Source organism: Sardina pilchardus, chromosome 12 (genome assembly GCF_963854185.1).
Source record: "Sardina pilchardus chromosome 12, fSarPil1.1, whole genome shotgun sequence".
Classification (NCBI taxonomy): Eukaryota; Metazoa; Chordata; class Actinopteri; order Clupeiformes; family Clupeidae; genus Sardina; species Sardina pilchardus.
In genome coordinates, this window is record NC_085005.1 from 517,543 (window position 1) to 536,410 (window position 18,868).

Genomic DNA, 18,868 nt, shown 5'->3' on the forward strand with positions numbered 1-18,868 from the left:
CAGCTGAGCACTGACAGTTAATCTTTGCCGCCACGGCGTCTCAATGTTAAGTCTATGGGAGTGTTTAATTCTTTTATCGTAAATATCTCAAAAAGTATAAAGTTCACAAATGTGAAAAATACATAGAACAAATCTCCGTTACAAGTCCTGTGTAGGAGTGTTTGAATGACGTCAAACGGTTCAGTGGTTTTAGAGCCTTTGATAGTTGATTTTGGTCGGAAGCAGAATAATTATAAGAACGATAATAAGAAGAACAGGGATAACAGTACATTGCATTTACATGCAATGTAATTATCACTTGCACCTGCAGCAATGATAGGCAGAGGGTCCATTTACGCATGGTGTGCTTAGTAGACATTGATGTTTACACGCAAAGACGCACCTCCATTCACAGAGGCACTGTGACTGGCACTGTCAATAGATGATCGATCATAATCTCCAAAAGGCAGATATTCTCCTTCAGAATCAGAATAGGTGAGTTATCAATAAAAGAAGGTACAAGTAACTAATGGAATTGAAAAACAGCTGTTTAAAATAACCATATGCAGAATATTAATGATCATTCCTAAATAGGGATTATTTAATTATAAACAAAGCTGAATAATATACTTGAAATCAACAATATATATTTTAACTTTACCGTAGTGTGATGTCACCCTGCAGGGCCATTTACAGTATGTCTGGGGCTGTGACAAAAGCTAAAAAAAAATCATAAAAGAAGAAAGAAAAATATCTGAGCACTTGAACAGTTACATGAAATTCAACATTTGAACATTACAATTTTATAAAATTCTTATGAAAATTAAAAATTTGTTTTAAAAAAAAAACATCCTTATTTGTCAAGTACACTGCTGACCCAGTGATGTGCTCCAATAGATAGCGTGCCCCTAAGTCTATTTCAATGTATCTAAATGCATGTAAAATATAAGTCTCTTAAAATGATGAGGCGTGGTTTCTCTCTATTATTGCTCTGAAGGGTATCTTTGGACACATTGGTTCCAGTCACCAAGCGGAAATGCCAGATGGAGGGAGAAGATGTTGAAGATGATGTAGTGGAGCACCGGGTGAGTATTTGTAGACTTAAGCAATAAGCCCCGAGAGGCCGTGGTTTATACTGTACAATAGAGCAGCTAAGGGGTGTTGTTAGAAACCCCCTTAGCTGTCCGCGATTCAGCTAATCATAATCAAGGACCGGAACTATCCGTTTTAGAAAATGTTGTACTTTTTGTTGAAGACTTATTGTACAGGTGCTGGTCATATAATTAGAATATCATGAAAAAGTTTATTTATTTCAGTAATTTCATTCAAAAAGTGAAACTTGTATAATGTATACATTCATCCCACGCAGACTTATCAAAATTGAAAGTGTTAATTTTGATGATTACAACTGACAACTAATGAAAACCCAAATTCAGTATCTCCAGAAAAATTGAATATTGTAAGAAGGTTCAATATTTAAGGCACCTGGTGCCACACTCTGATCAGCATACATTTGGTAGATTCAATGGAGAACCATACCGGTGAGGGTCGTCCGATCTAGCGAGAGTCGTCCGAGGTTTATTTGTGTTCGCAGTCATTCTGGGATATACGTAGCAGTGGCACCTGGGGGGGTATTCCATCAACCTCGCTTAACAAGGCGGCACTCAACAGAAATAGCCTGGCTTGAACTAGTGCAGACTTCCCATTGAAGCTAAAGCCGTTCCATTAACTCATGTTAGCTGCATCTTGCCCTCGTTTATTCAAACGAGACTTAAACCAGCTTCATGTCTGCTTGTGCACGAGGTAGAAAAGTAGACCAAAACCGTAGATTGACGAAAAGAGGATATATGTTGTAAAATTAAGGCAAACTAGAAGATTTCAGTTCGATTTACAAGCGCCATCTACAGGATTTTCATTGGAAGTAATCAAATTGAACACGAGAGAAAAAATTAGATAGTTGCCTAGCCTACATAAAAGGAGAATAAAGAAATCATACTGTAAATCGGCAAACAGCAATTATGATGGTTTGAATTGGGACTTTGATTGTCTTCAGTCTGAGCAAAACGAGTGAATAAGTAGCTCAAAACAACTTTGGCATAGGCTATTCAACATTAAAGATAACCCACGTTTGTAGATTAAAAGGGTTCACTCTAAAATATTTTTCAGGTGGTCATAAAAGAAATTAGTATGAACGTAGGCCTAGTGTCTAAGCAGATTCTTCCAAAGTGTTTGTAAAATATAATTCTCTGAAATGCAATATTGGCTTTCAGTTCGTCATTTAATATTTAATTTGTGTAACACACAGTTGATTTGATATCCATGAACTAGCCTATCAATAGGCTAGCCTACATGTAGGCCTACATGAATCGGTTTTAATTATTAGTATAAAGTAGTGCTGTCAAAAATATTGCGTTATTAACGCGTTAACGCAAAACAATTTTAACAGTGAGTGAGTGAGTGAGATGAGTGAGTGAGATGAGTGAGTGAGATGAGTGAGTGAGATGAGTGAGTGAGTGAGTGAGTGAGTGAGTGAGTGAGTGAGTGAGTGAGTGAGTGAGTGAGTGAGTGAGTGAGTGAGTGAGTGAGTGAGTGAGTGAGTGAGTGAGTGAGTGAGTGAGTGAGTGAGATGAGTGAGATGAGTGAGTGAGGTGAGTGAGCATAACTATGTTTGAATTAGGCTACAACAATTAAGAGCTTTAGATGTCTAACAAACTAATGAATGGAAAGTTTAGTTTTAAAATATTGCCAGGGTCCGTTGATAAGAGCAAAGTTATCTGCATGTACTGTCGATGTGAACTTTGTTACCATCATAGCATGACTAGTTATTATTAGCTGCATTGCATTAGTGTGTGTGTGTGTGTGCGCACGCACGCGTTCATGCACATTCGATGTGTGTGAGTGAGTGTGTGTGCATTCGTGCACATTCAGTGTGTGAGGGTGTGAGGAACTATGTTTGAATTAGGCTTGAATTAGGCTACAACAATTCAGAGCTTTATCTTATTGCAGTATCTGAACTTCTAGGAGGAGAGATATGGAAGCATATGAGTTCCATAATTCAAATGAGAATGCATTCTGCAATATGCAATTCTAAAAGACATTACATTAGGCAGTTGCTAATTCATTATGCAATTTAATATTACAATTTGCAATACTTTCTTTCAAACTGCATTTTAATATACAAAGTGACAATGCAATCATCAAATCAATTTGATTTATTTTGGTTAAAAATTTGAATAAACATGGATTGAATTGCATTCCATTTTGCCATGGTACTTTAGTCTCAAAATACAAATGGCAATTCATTGTGCATTTCAATTTTCAATATTCAGTTTCATCTTTTAATTGTCAATTACTTTTGCAATGTAATGTTCAAAATTCAATGTAGAATTGAATTATTTTTTATTTTTTTAATTTATTAGATTTTTTTTTTTAAATGTTTTTTAAAAAAATATTGAAAACATTTTGAATATTTTTTGGCAAAAAGTTTTGCCCGGTTTGCAGAAATAGCGCCCCCGTTATTGCATAGCACTTTGTCACGCTCTTTGTGTCTCAAAATTCAAATGGCAATGGCAAACGCGATTCCAAAACACTTTGCAATCTGTCAGTCTCCCATCACCCATGGCGGGAACTACGTCACGTCCGTGTTTATCTCGCATTGGTCAGTCTTCTCTTTAAGGCGGGTCTTGGGCAGGGCGGCTGACGGCCTCCAGGTAGAGAAGATAACAGGTGCGTTTGACTTCATGTAGCCGTCTTAAGACGACTGCAGACGAGACTATTTCTGACATTCTGATAGGTTTTCAGCCATGACGTATGTACAACTCCGGTTTGAAAGACGTATCAGAATGTCAGAAATAGTCTCGTCTGCAGTCGTCTTAAGGCGGCTACATGAAGTCAAACGCACCTAATGTAAAAGAGAAATTGTCGCTGACACAGTAGCCTACTGTTGGAGGTGATGGGCAAGAACAGTCGCTCAGCTACTGAGGGAGGCAGGCGTGTGTGTGTGCGCGTGCGGAGACCTTGATCCGACCGTACGCCACCCGCTCCAGGAGCGTGTATCAGAGTGAAGCGTGAAAAATAGCACACAGGTAGCCAGGGGAGCTGATCGAGGGAGCTGGCAGCCCAGGGCCCTGGAGCTCATATCTGGGTGCAGCGTTTGCTCCTCTCAGCCCGGAGGACTGCTCCAGATTAACGACCATAGACAGTAAGATAGGCTACTGACAGGGCTAACACAGGGCTACTAACAGGGCAGGGCTGTTAATGACAGGGCAACATCGTTTCATTCACACTCAGGCACTCCTGGTCTGACCACGACCGTCCAGCTGCAGCCTGCACTGTCAGAAAGGAAGCGTAGCCACGTCCTGAGATATCGATGGCTTTGCCCCAAACGAGGAACGTGCATCGTTCTTTTCACAAATACACCATATTTGTAAGCAAATAAAGTGGTTTACTTAAGATTACTCAGCGTTTTATCAACGTTTGGTCAGAACCGGAAAGCAAGCGTAGTCACTTGCTTTAAAAAGAAAATCAAATAAATTAAAAAATTAAAAAATAATTCAATTCTACATTGAATTTTGAACATTACATTGCAAAAGTAATTGACAATTAAAAGATGAAACTGAATATTGAAAATTGAAATGCAAAATGAATTGCCATTTGAATTTTGAGACTAAAGTACCATGGCAAAATGGAATGCAATTCAATCCATGTTTATTCAAATTTTTAACCAAAATAAATCAAATTGATTTGATGATTGCATTGTCACTTTGTATATTAAAATGCAGTTTGAAAGAAAGTATTGCAAATTGTAATATTAAATTGCATAATGAATTAGCAATTGCCTAATGTAATGTCTTTTAGAATTGCATATTGCAGAATGCATTCTCATTTGAATTATGGAACTCATATGCTTCCATAGAGAGATGCTCAGTGGTGCTGCCAGCATTGTGTCATCTGTCCCAATAGCCTACTTATTGACAGTATTACTACAGACATGAATGGCTGTAACACTATACTGTGGTTTGCAATACAATAAAAAAAAAAAAAAACATTTGCACAAAGCAAGCCTATTCACTTTACTTTGATATGAGTATTAAAATGATAAATCAAGGGACATTTTGAACAGATAAAAATGTGTGATTAATATGCGATTAATCGTGAGTTAACTAGGACATTCATGAGATTAATCACGATTAATTTTTTTTATCGATTGACAGCACTAGTATGAAGGCTAATTAGGCTATAGGCTAACTTGCATCAGATATAGCCCACTGATATGGCCTGTACTGTCACTGAACAAGCTACTAAATATGCATGACCCTTTATCAATAGTGGACATGCCTTTCATTAAAGGTATACTATGCAGGATTGGCGATTTCATCGCCGGTTTCGCTTTCACTTTTCATTTTCGCTCGTTTTATGCTTGCATATTTCTCTTCAGAGCTTCCCCTACAGCTTTAGCGTGTATATTTGACAAAACTCCTCAATCGGCCAGTCTGCCGTGCCTTTTCATGAGACTTTACATGACACTTCCTGGAGTAGAGCATGGGTGCGTGCCCGGTGTCTCCTGAAGTTGCAAGTGTGGTTTTACCGCTACAGACCACTAGAGCGGCCAAAAAACACACCGTTCGACCGGTAATGACCCATTTAATCATATAACAGTATGGAACGAATTGATTAACTGAAAAACGTTGCATAGTATACCTTTAAAGAGTAGATCTCAACATGGCATTATTAATGTGTTAACACATGTAATTTCATCGCATGGGAACACGCAAAATATGACGCGCTTGATAACCCGTCACGCTGCGCATGACACCATGAGAGACGCAAATTAAGCACAGCAGCAAGGATCCTTGGACCACACAGATGTCAAGTTCAAACATTTTAATTTGCATAATTTTCATAAATTCTTTGAAACTAGCGAATAGGTAGCCTAAATCAATGCTTGCAACACTGTCGGAAAAAAGTTTCTCCTTCTATTTTTTAAGTTGTAGGCTACAGGTGACGAAAGCACAGGTTGATGGAACCATCTTTTAGGACTCGTTTTCCGACTGATGTTTTTTTTTTTGCAACACAGATTAATTTAGCTCGGCAGTCAGCCTGCCACCAACCAGGTTAGTTCAGAAGCATATTTTACCCCAGCAACTCAGCTGAGATTCCTGTTAGCGGGAGTAATGGAACCGAAATCTCTCTAAAATTAGCGAGGCTTATAGAAATGAGCCAGGTTTAGCCTTTAGCAAGGTTGATGGAATACCCCCCAGATATCAAACATAACAAATACCCATGTTGAATTAGCGCGTTGCCTGTGTGCATAGGCCCACTTGATTTGAACTCGATTTAAAAAAAAAAAAAAAAAGAGTTCTGCAGAGAAGGGAGACTAGTGGCCACGGTTTGTAATTAAAGGCAGAAAACATGACAAAGAAACACGGCTAATATCACTACTGTATACATATTTATTTATTTATTTATTTATTGAAGACGCTAGTTAAGGCGGCAGCCCTGTGTTGCTAAGGCAGGTGCCCTGTGTTGCTTAGCAGGGAAGCACCGCGGGGAAACCCTGACATGCTCATACTTTTTCCATGTGCATACTTTTCAGTTGGCCAACATTAATTAGCGTTGTAGTCAGGGGGCCAATTCTGAAAAGGGCTTCCGTGAAGACTTTTGCGGACATGTTTTGGTACAAGCGGTCACCCTATTTTTGTAGTTAGAAGACACCCATAGGTAAGATATTATGGTGGTTGTCAAGCTATTTTTTTTTTTTTTTTTTTTTTTTTTACTTGTGCAAGCAATTTCAGGCCAATTTTTTTGTTTCCTGCTCAACATGACATGCCAACAATAAATGTTGAATATCTCCACAACCACAAGGACCATATAGATAAAAATGGAATCGAATGAAAGCTAACACGTGGGATGTCTGCTGAAGTGTCAGAATTAACATTTATTGTACAGTATAAGAGACAACAGACCTAGAACATGAAAAAAACAATCTCCGCCTAAAGAGAACCAGTTTTCAAAGTGAATATCAGATTGGAAACATAACATCGTATTCCAAAACCTCTATCAATCAGTACCCCATCTATGGGAATGAGTCAAGCCAAGTTTAAAGCTTGTAGGGAATGACAGTGCACTGCTGCACATGTTGTAATACTTTAATGTTATGGCGAAAATGTAGAGCTGTAGATGGTGGTCTATGGTGTTATTTGACTTCATTAATGTACCAGGTTGTGACAAATTATGTTTAATGGACATATCACTATAGTTATCAATTCTACCCAAACATAACTGCTCTCTCAGTTCTTTAGGATTAGAGGTTAGTAACTAGTTAGTAGTAATAACTTTGTAATAGTCGTATGGCAATGGTATTTTTCCCCATCCAAGCAGTGGTGCTCGGGTATAGGCAGCCAACAGAAGAAGGCACAAGAAGGATGGCATGCTTTTCCCTCAGCTTTTAACCACAGAGGTCAGGTGCTTGGAGCTTAGTGAGTACAGGTGAGGTGCTTGGAGCTGACGATATGTGGATGTGAGGAAAGTGGAAGTCAGTGCAGTACCAGGCAGTGTCGATGTCCCTGACCAGGACTCAGACTAAGCACATGGACATGGTCCCTGGGTACCTTCTGTTGGCTGCCTACCTGAGCACCACTGCTTGGCTGCACTGTAAAACCCGGGAAGTTAACTTAAGTGTAAATAAGTCATTCAGCTGAGTTATTTCTATGTGTGTAGTTTGTGTTGGGATAACTTTAAGAGGTCAAGTAAACTATACTCATTTTATTCACCTAATTTCAACTTGAGTAAAATACAGTCATGGCTGAAAGTGTTGGCACCCATGTTAAAGTTGACTAAAAAGAGGAATATAAAATCATCTTTTGGAAATTGATCTTAATGCCTTAAGTAATAAAAGTAGGAAATATCCAACCTTTAAGGACACCAACTTTCTATGTGAATGAATAATGTATCATAGATAAATACATTTATTGGCACCCCTATGTAACCCTATGGGAATTTAATACAAAGGGTTAACATAGGGGCAGGCAGATTTTTAAAGGCCACTTATTTCATGGATCCAGGATACTATGCATCCTGATAAAGTTCCCTTGACCTTTCGAACTAAAATAGCCCCACATCATCACACACCCTTCACCATAACTAGAGTGCATGGTGTTTTGTTCAGTTGGCCTATTAGCTGGTTTGATTTGCATTGAGCTCAATGAGCATCAAACAGGCTAATAGGCTAACTGAACAAAACTGAACAAAACACCATGCCAATCTCTAGGTATGGTGAAGGGTGTGTGATGATGTGGGACAATTTTAGTTCTAAAGACCAATGGAACTTTATCAGTATGCATTGTATCCTGGATCCATGAAATAACCTTTAACCCTCTAACCGCCTGGGTTTTTTTTGGATTTTTGCATAAAAAATTCAAAAGGCCATGGCTTGAAAGTGGTCAGAGATAAAGTCCTACTGTAAATGTGAAAATCATTGAGTATGAACTAAAGTTTATAAAGGGAGTAAATTTACTCATCTAATTTGCATATTATGACGTCACAGGATGGCAATAGCGTCAAATTATGCACATTTCAGTAAATACTGATTGTTGAACACATTTGAGCAGTTTTACTTTGATTTTTGTAATTTCTCCGACATAACAAATAAACAGGACCACAGCCACATGTAAACCAACAATAGTAAACTATTAGTATTATCACAATCCCTATGTTACTATATAATAAAGTAGCCTGGTCAAATCAGTTCCTATCGCGGATGACTTTGTAGTTCTTCAGAGCCCTATTTTTACTAGACCTGCTGTCTGTACCATGTCAATTACAGACACTATCATCATGATTATCACTGGCACCAAGCACACTATGCTTATTTGAACCCTTTGGTCAACATTGCTGCAGGTAAACATTGACGTACACACGCAAAGACCCACCTCCATTCACAGACGCATCTTGACTGTCACTGCCAATGAACGACCGATCATAATCTCCAAAAGGCAGATATTCTCCTTCAGAATCAGAGTAGGTGAATGGCAGACCCAAGACTTCATAACACACGACTTTGTTTTTTAACATTTGCCGTTTTTCTGCTTCAATTTGTGCATAGCGATCGCGCATTTCACTTCCGCGTTATAAGCAGGAAATGCGTCTTTTTTTTTTTGTTTCTCGCGAGTAATACAGGCACTTCCTGAAAACTTTTTTACTCGAATTTGGGCTTGAATCGAAGCTCTGGATGTTACCGTCTGTTTTAATCAGTGATGTTGCTTGTCGCCGTACGGCGCCTTGGGCGGTTAGAGGGTTAAAAATAAAAATCTGCCTGCCTCTATGGGAGTTGAGAACATAGGGTTAACATAGGGGTGCCAATACGTATGACCCCAGTCTTTTAAGGAAGAACATGTATTTATTCATGATACATTATTCATTGCATGGGGTGCCAACACTTTCAGCCATGACTTTATATGCCACTCATTTCAATTAAGTAATCATGGCAAGAAGTATATTCACAATAAGAAATGGCTGACCACACATTACATTTCCCAGAATGCCACTGTCCATAGTATTCTTAACACATTATCACATATTAATCTTGACTGAAATTGAATCTTAAATGCAATAGTTAAGGCAAGACACGGCAGGTGAAAACATTGGATTTTTTAGCATCAGTCAATTTCGAGATTTTGTGCTAGTTTGCTACCTTAGCATGTATTCTACCACCCTACTACAACAACAAAGTCCGATTTGCACATTTAAGTGTTTATTTCATGACATTTTGTCTACTCGCGCCTATATATTTCTCCTAATTTTACCGAAAGTTCCCATTCTCAAGTGTCATGTACTACCGTGACCGTGATCCAAATCATATCGTGTTTGACACCGCTGGAAAGCCCTGTTTCAACTACAAGACGCTATGCTATCCAAATATCGGCATTTCCTTTGTATTAGCAACCAATCGCGAAAGTTCAAAGACGAAAGTTCTAAGCTGAGAACGCATTTCATTGGCTGTGTTTCAAGGCTGTTTTCTCAAAACGAGTTTTTCCCCACACGCCATGCAAAGGATCTCCACTTCTGCAGCACCTACATACACCAAACTTTCCAGTCTTATTCCTAACTATATTTGGAAGATATTTACAGAGGGATTTGTTGATATAGCATTCTTGGCATGATTTACATGACTTTTTATGCCTAAACATAGGGCGAAAATCCACTTTTTAAGCCAATTGACAGTATTTTCTGATTTACTGGAAAACAAAAGAAGATATTCATAATCCCCTCTGTAAATGTTTTTTTATTTGATATATTAACACAACAAAAAAATAATTTTCAACCTGGCTTTTTCCAATGGTCAGATCCTTCGCATCAAAATATATGCAAATTAGTGCATATTTCATGAGATATAGCCTAATTAGCATATTTAAACATTAAATTAAAGAAAACTTGCAATACATTTTTTTCTCCTATTTATGTGAGTATTCAACTGGTAAAGTTTCATGAAGATATCTTTAAGTTTAAAATTTTCCCCTATTCACCTGTGGTGTCTCGCCATAAACTATATTTACGGCTATACTATAGCTGTTATGTCATTGTGTTATTTACATTGACACCACACACCATCAAGCAGATGACTATCCACAACAGACTTGGCCTGTGGGCTGATGTTAAAATCTTAGATCATGTGAAATGCTTCTGACAGACGTAATGATAATCTGAAGATACAGTATATCATGATGGCCAGTCCTGCCATGGTGATGAATATTATGTTTCACAATTACCATCATTCTGCAGTAATCCTATTAATTTAATAGAAATGTAAACCTATAAAAAAAATCCTGAAATCCTTACTCCTGAAGCTCATATCCTGTCCATTAGAGGGGTAATATAGTTACTCAATGTAAACATGCATAATGTTTCTATCTCCCCAAGACACAATACAGACAGACAATAGGAGGCTCAATCACACCATTGGGATACTCAACTTTGTGACACTTTCAACTTTCACTTGTCATGATGACTTATAGTCCGTGAGCCAGAGGGGTTGGTCGTTACCGAAAAAGTGGCAAAGGCTACCATACCTTTTCTGAAAGCCTGGAATCTCAGCTTTTCAATGATGTATGATGGCCATCTGACAAAAGTAGCTGTTTTGAGTTATGATGCATAATGTAAACTAAGGTTGAAGAAATAATGCGTATAAATCAAGCAGAACACTGAAATATTTTATTTTGTTATGTTTGGTATCATGTTAAAGGGGAGACTCTGAGCTTTCATTTAAATCCTTTTGTGAACATTTTGGATAAGTACAGCCAACCCTGGAGCTCTTCAAACCTTTAATCACACACATTTTCCTGCCATTTCCCTGCCATCTTTTGTCTTTTAATCCTGTGGCACCTGGGAGCATCAGAGAAACAAAATCCAAACACTGAAATACTGGCATGACCCTAAGGATTCAGAAAATGTATCATTTACCCATATTATCTGATTTGGAGGGGATAATTCTCCGTCTTATATCAGACATGGCGTTTTTTCAAAGACATAAACAGTAGTGTACTATTACCCTTAAGGTTAATTTGTTGATATGTCGAGTTGAAAATCTGAGGTAAATATATTTGAAATAATAATTATTGATACAGATCATTTTGAAAAAGTTGTTATACAGTGCAACACACTGACATGAGGAGTGACACAGTCCCTCTTGCATGAGCAGGACAGAAACTCAAGTACTGCTTGTGGACCAATGGAGACATTGAACCAGTCTATGGAGAGCTGTAAGTCACCATCTTGGTCCAGTCTAGACCACCCATGCTCAACTGGGGAAGGAACTTCAGGGTTGTTCTCGAGGCATCTTCTCCAGATAGCACCTTGATAGTTAGCTCTGAGACCGTGCTTCCTGAGAGAATCCGAGCATGGAGTTAACTGCCAGGATTCTACGCCTTTCTTTGCACAAAAAAAGTGCATACTTCATTTCATTGATGTTGGTGATTCTGGACTTGGAGCTGTACATTTGACATGTGAACTCCTTTAAGGATGCATACAACTCAGGTGTCATTGCCCAGTCTGCCCCAACCTTCTGAAAGGTCTCACAGAAGTTTTCATTCTTCTGAAAAAGTTTTAGGGCTGACACTTGGCCTGCAAATGCACTTACAGTATCGCAGCCTGTATATACGTGTATTGTCTTGCCTGAGAACAAGGCATTCATTTTTTTATGTAAATTCCAAGAAAGTGGGGACCTGCTATAAATGATATGTGGTGGATATGTATTAAGGACCTTTTTAACTATCTAAAAATGCTGAGAATGCTGAATAACAACTTTTTCAAAATTATCTGTATCAATAATTATTATCTAAAATATATTTATCTCAGACTTTCAACTCGACATATCAACAAATTAGCCAAGGGTAATAGTACACTACTGTTTATGTCTTTGAAAAAACGCCATCTCTGATACAAGACTGTAAATCACCCCCTCCAAATCAGATAATATGGGTAAATGATAAATTTCCTGAATCCTTAGGGTCATGCCAGTATTTCAGTGTTTGGATTTTGTTTCTCTGATGCTCCCAGGTGCCACAGGATTAAAAGACAAAAAATGGCAGGGAAATGGTAGGGAAATGTGTGTGATTAAAGGTTTGAAGAGCTCCAGGGTTGGCTGTACTTATCCAAAATGTTCACAAAAGGATTTAAATGAAAGCTCAGAGTCTCCCCTTTAAAATGATACCAAACATAACAAAATAAAATATTCCAGTGTTCTGCTTGATTTATACACATTATTTCTTTAACCTTAGTTTACATTATGTGTCATAACTCAAAACAGCTACTCTTGTCAGATGGCCATCATACATCATTGAAAAGCTGAGATTCCAGGCTTTCAGAAAAGGTATGGTAGCCTTTGCCACCTTTTCGGTAACGGTTTCCATAATTTGAGGCCCTGGCTCACGGTCTATTACTTGACATGAGTGGAAAGAAAATAATTCACTCAAGTTGTTATTAGGGGAATACAACTAGTGTAGTTTACTTGACTCCTTTAAGTTATCCCAACACAAAATACAATACATACTGTACAGTATACTAATAACTCCAGTTGAATGACTTATTTACACTTAGATTAAATGAGTTGCCAAACTCAAATGTCAAGGCATCCGGTTTACTCAAATAATTTCAGATAAGTAAGCTTCCCAGGCTTTACAGTACTCAAATAATTTGAGTTCAGTTAAACGGACACTGTGTAAGCCTGAGGAAATTTCATTGTGAAATTCTCCCATCTAGCGGTTAGGGATTATATCGCAGCCTATAGAGACTACGGTAGCCATCTCACGTCAAAAACATAACTCAATGATCTGCGACGAGACAAAACTGTTGCGGAGATGTGAATTAAATGAAATTTTCTTTTACTGCCTATGATTAAATGTTGCACATCGATGCCAGCATTTGCAAGCCGTCGCAAAGCATTCATTAGGTTGTTGTAGTATAAGGTTAATCTCGTCGTAAATCTACCAAGACAATTTCCCCTTGGGGATCAATAAAGTAATGGCCCTAGTTCCAGTCTCTAGGTCAAAACATAACTTTTCTCTATTGTTGTCGCTTGTGTGTGATGCCAATAAAGCTCACTTTCGTTCACGTAATAAATTATTTCACTTTGCCTGTAAACCGAGCTAAGCACAATAGCTAGCTAGCACAGTACATAGAAAGTTAATGGGAAGGGCTAGTCAGGCTGGCTAACTAGGTAGCTAAGGACTGTGGTTAAACTTGTTGTTGCAAACTAACCTGAAATAACATCAAATTGAAACTTCCCCATTGTCGTTGCTTGTGTGTGATACCAATAAAACACACTTTCAGACACAATAAACCATTTTATTTAGCCTGTTAACCGAGCTAGCTAGCTAATGTTTGCACCGAAGGCGTAATGGGAAGTGATGTTCGCTAGCTAAGCTAGCGGTTTTGTATACGCAACCTTACAAGTTGGTTACAGCTCCTCGAGTCACGGTAAAATGTCATGTTTGGTACATAGCTAATTTAGATATACTTATGATGTGGGTGCTTGCATTTCTTTATGAATCTGCAGTCTTAGTTTGTATAGAAATGGCCGTCTTCACGCTGCTTCTCTGTGCAACGTGAAACGCGTTTTCCCCAGCGGTATTAACAGGTAGTGTTTTATGTCCCTCTCGGCAGTTCATATTGTTCTATACACCGGAAAGACATGGAAGCCTTCCGGTGAACGTCCCTTCCTATGTAAATGCAGAGAAGTGATTCTTCGCCCAGTAGGACAAGTCAGATCATTGGCATAGGTTATTTTACACCAAAGAGGATCTATTTATGAATGCAGACGTTTACTTGAGGTACTAAAACACTTAAAATCCTACATAATGTACCTTTAACTTCCCGGGTTTTACAGGGGAAAAACATACCTTTGCCATACGACTATAACAAAGTTGTTATTGCTAACTAGTTACTAACCCCTAAAGAAGTGAGAGAGCAGTTATGTATGGATTGAATGAATGACTAGTAATATGTCCATTAAATATAATTTGTGTCACAACCTGGTATATTAATGAAGTTAAATAGCACTATACACCACCATCTACAGTTCAGTCAGGACCACTTTGTCAATAAAATATTTTTATTTACTATTGCATGAAATACATTATTGGCGGTATGTTCTGTTCTGGGGGCCCCCTGCCCTTCCATGTTCAAACATGGAAAGCCCAAGGCAGGGAGAGCAGCAATAAACCCCCCATGGGGTACAGAACAGAACAAACATCAATGACACAACATTGATAAGTCAGAAGTATGAGGGGGTTAAGGGGAGGAGATGGGTGGCAAAATTGCAGAAAAAGCAGATGGCAGCAGATTGGCAAAGGCAGTTTAAATAAGCGCTCTGAATGATCTCCACCAATGAAAGCAAGGCTAGGCCGGCTGGCACTCAGCTGGCAATCAGCTGGGCGATTAGATTGACAGTCAGCTGGGCCATTCAGGGAAGCTAGCGAGACTCCGTGACCTGCCTGAACTAACGCTGTGCTCCATTTCTACATTTTCACCGTAACATTTAAATATTATAACTTATAACTTAAGTTATAAGTTATAATATTTATTTATATTATAACTTAATATTATAGGGTGACACTGACAGCTTGAACCAAAACATGTCTGCAAAAGTCTTAACGGAAGCCCTTTTCAGAATTGGCCCCCTGACACAACAGTGGCCCTTGTGGTGTGATACTCTCTGGTATTTATTGATCATTATTTTTTTTAATGATCATGCTTGCACACAAGTTGGATTATATTGCACATTTGCCCAAAATTACAGAAGGTATCATGGAAGAAAAATGAAGCACTTTGGGGGGAAAATCCGCTTTTTCCATTTTTAAGAATATAGTGTTAAAATGGTCAAAATAACATTTTCTAAGCTGACAACCTGTTTAGAACTCATGTTGAGGGGTTAAATATCAACACTGGATAGGTTGTATGCTTGTACCAAAAAGAGTCAGACAAAGTTTTAATATCAGTTTTGGCCCCCTGACTATTGTTATAGTATTTAGCGTTGATCGTGCACTACAGAGCTACCATGGGATAGCATGGGGCAAAGCGAAACGCTTTCAAAATCGCATTTTTTAACCACTAATATTGCTCAAAACAGCGCCAATCCTCGTCAGCAGCTTGTTCTAGGTACACATAGAACACAGCACCAACAACTTAGTTCGTGAACCCGAAGTTCATAACAGAAGACTGTTAAAAACATTGCATAACATAAGAATTCCCTTCTTGTAGCTAATATAATAATGAATGGATTATTGTTTTGTTACTAATCAAAGTGCTTAAATACATCTGATCACAGAGTCTCAGGCTGAAAATTATGGATTTCCACTTCAAGGTGTTATAACTTAAACATTTTAATGTTTCTTCTTTTTCACAAAAGGATGAGATGGAACCTCAGCAGCCAGATGTGAACGGTCCATATGAAGAAGTTTACAAAGACTCAAGCACCTTCCTTAAGGTAGATACCGGAGTTAACATTAAACATGAGTAAACATGCCACTACATGATGTTTGATGTAAGGATTTTGGAATCTTTTTGGTTTTTGAAAAATCTATAATATGTAGCTTTTTGCAGACTGACCTTTTTAATATTGTTACTTGAGCACCAGTTATGTTGAGTCTAATATCCATGCCATCCAGCAACTGATTTTATGAATGAAAAACTCCTCATAAATGTCAAATAATAACCTTTATGGCAATATGATTGGTTAACACTTGGAGGTCCGGGGCCTTTTCAGGCACTTTGAGGCAGTCAGCTATACCTTGAAATTGTTAGGTTTTTCATCTAACTAAAAACATCTATGCAAAAGTGGCGCATATGGTTATATTCTAGAGGTCCTCCACAATAATTATGTCAGAGTAAAGTGGATGTAATGAAAATACTTTTTATTATAATTCTGTATAAACACAACTATTTTTAAAAAATATTTTCAGAGGTCAAAGGTAAAAAACACACTATAAATATATCGAGCTAAGACTTTTGAAGTTTGAACCTGGAAAACAACGGTGTTGGCTCCATATAAGTAAAAAGAACATTTAAAAGTGTTAAAGAGTCACTGCAACCTAAAATATGTTTTTTGAGCTGTTGATTGATTGAAAATACTCATAAGTGGTGAACTGTACTATTACCAGGGTTAATATTGACAAAAATCGTGTTTCTCGACAAAAGTAACATGTCGTCTGATTTTGTATTGGAGATATTGCTCTCCGCGCATACTACAGGTTGAAACATGCCATGGCATGTTGGTCCAAAATGCTATTGGAATGCTGACGAAGTCCTGTACTTCTCGTCCAACACTACGTCACCGGGTTGTTACAAATTAGGAATGAAACGCCCCAACACCTGCTGCCCTGATTAGCCTACCTGTGATAAGCCATGTCTGCAGCACTCATTCCCAGATTGACACAAAATCACCGTGGTTGATTGGTTGCAGCAGTGCTGCACTCCCTCTCCAAATTTCAGAACGTCTCGCCCATTTTGAAAGCCTTTTTCAGAAATGTGAAGTGGGTGGAGTTATGGGGTGAAGTGACTCTTTAACTCAGCAGGCTAGACCTCGTGTAGGCATCATCAGATGGCCCACTAAATAGCATAGTAGTAGGCTAACTTGCTTATAATTTTAACACGCGTAATTTGTAACAACACAACACGTGTAATTTGTAACAAGCAATAAAAACATATTGACTAAAAATAATGAACGTGCAGTGACCTGCACACTACAAAAGTGTATTCAATTAAACTCACATTTCTCTATACACCTGGTCATATTGTTTGGGTATAACAATTATAAAGAATATGGTCTCTGAAAGTCAGACAATCAAACTCATGAAATATTAAAGTAGGCTGACTTGTCCACTCCCTTTACAGAACATTTTAAAGAAAAATGGTCAGCAAACATGTTAACAAACAAGAGATTATGATCATACTAGCTCTGGGGAATGATAATTATTATTATTGTTGGTGTAATTTGCTAGAAAAAAAAAAAAAGAAAAAAAACGGACAGGAACAAGCTGGTGAAAGTGAAACCGAACCAGACCATTATTGATCTCTTTTTATCTCATCATTGTGGTATCGCGACAACACCAATGCATACTGCCCTATTAAGGCAAAATGCTGTAACAGATCATGCTCTCGTTGCTTGCTTTTTAGTTGTTTATTTCCCTTCACACTCTCATGCCTTTCCCAGCCCAGTTCCCCATCTCTTAATCCCCAACATTACACTGCACACACACCGGATGTCATTCACGACATCGAATCCCATCTAGCATTCGGTCCACATAAAGCTCTTTCGTTTGTCCGAGTCGGCCCAGTCGCATGCAATCCATGGCTGGAGATGCGAGGGAGCTAGGGCCGGGCTGTATCTCGCCATGTGTCCTGGCTCGCCACACCCACACGCCACACCCCCTTCCAGAGCTGTCCAGGCGGCCAGAGCTATGTGCGGCCTGTCCGGCGTCTGGCTGGAGAAGTTGTTATCGAACAGATCTGCTTAAGTGTGATCTGGGCTTTGGGAGACACATTCAGTCCCTTTTATAATTTGGACTCCAGTGCCAATAAGCTGTCACTTTTCATCTGACTGACACTTTTCATTATAGCTAGTTTCGCTAATGAGTCTTGTGTAGGGTTGGGTACACTTTTTGCATCTTAACCAATATCGGTGCCGGTGCCTGGTGTTTGGCATCTGAAACATGGTCACTAAACGAATCACAGTGATATTCCCCTACAGAGTCAGGGTCAGCGAACAAAAGACCCAACACTTCGTTCCTGGTAAACTTTATTGATACCTTTATCTAATGCAAATACTCGCTGACGATCACAGTTCTTCACCGCTCTGATAAAATAGCTCGCACGCACACTAGTTTCGGTATTATTTCGCTTCCAAGTGCTCTTGCTCTAAGATTTTGTATAGAAGCATGACGTAATTCTGGGATTAAAGTCTGGGATGTAGTATGACATGTCTGCCAACTAGTGGCGGGGAGTTTGAACACAATGTTATACCCTATTTGACAAAATCAGTACCGCGCCTTGGAGCGGTAAGGTGTCTAAACCGTAAGTTGCCTTTTGTTATTAATGAATAGCCTATCACTGTGTATACTATGTAAGTGTTTGCAATGCATTACTGGCATGTTTGCTACGTTTTTGTTACCATATTTCTATACTGGAATTCAGCCTGAATTACCGGTATTTGTTGTTAATGTTATGGTAACTGCACCTTGTCAATAAATTAACCTAGTATTTTATAGGTTCAGATAGACACAAAATCTCATTTTTTATTCAATCTACTGGTTGTCTGTTTTGCTCAAATAGAAATATAGGCCTGTCTCAAATTCTGGCCTCCATCCAATAAAGGCCTAGGCCGCGATGCGCTTGAGTA

At 38.5% G+C, this 18,868-nt stretch overlaps 1 protein-coding gene across 1 annotated transcript in view; it reads left to right on the forward strand.

Moving 5' to 3' along the window:
• Positions 1-18,868, forward strand: part of mettl14 (methyltransferase 14, N6-adenosine-methyltransferase subunit) — a 58,419-nt gene that overhangs the window by 22,051 nt on the left and 17,500 nt on the right. The window contains exons 3-4 of the mRNA XM_062551014.1: positions 977-1,064; positions 15,881-15,958. Of these exons, the coding sequence (XP_062406998.1) occupies positions 977-1,064; positions 15,881-15,958 (166 nt within the window). The remainder of the gene's footprint in view (positions 1-976; positions 1,065-15,880; positions 15,959-18,868) is intronic.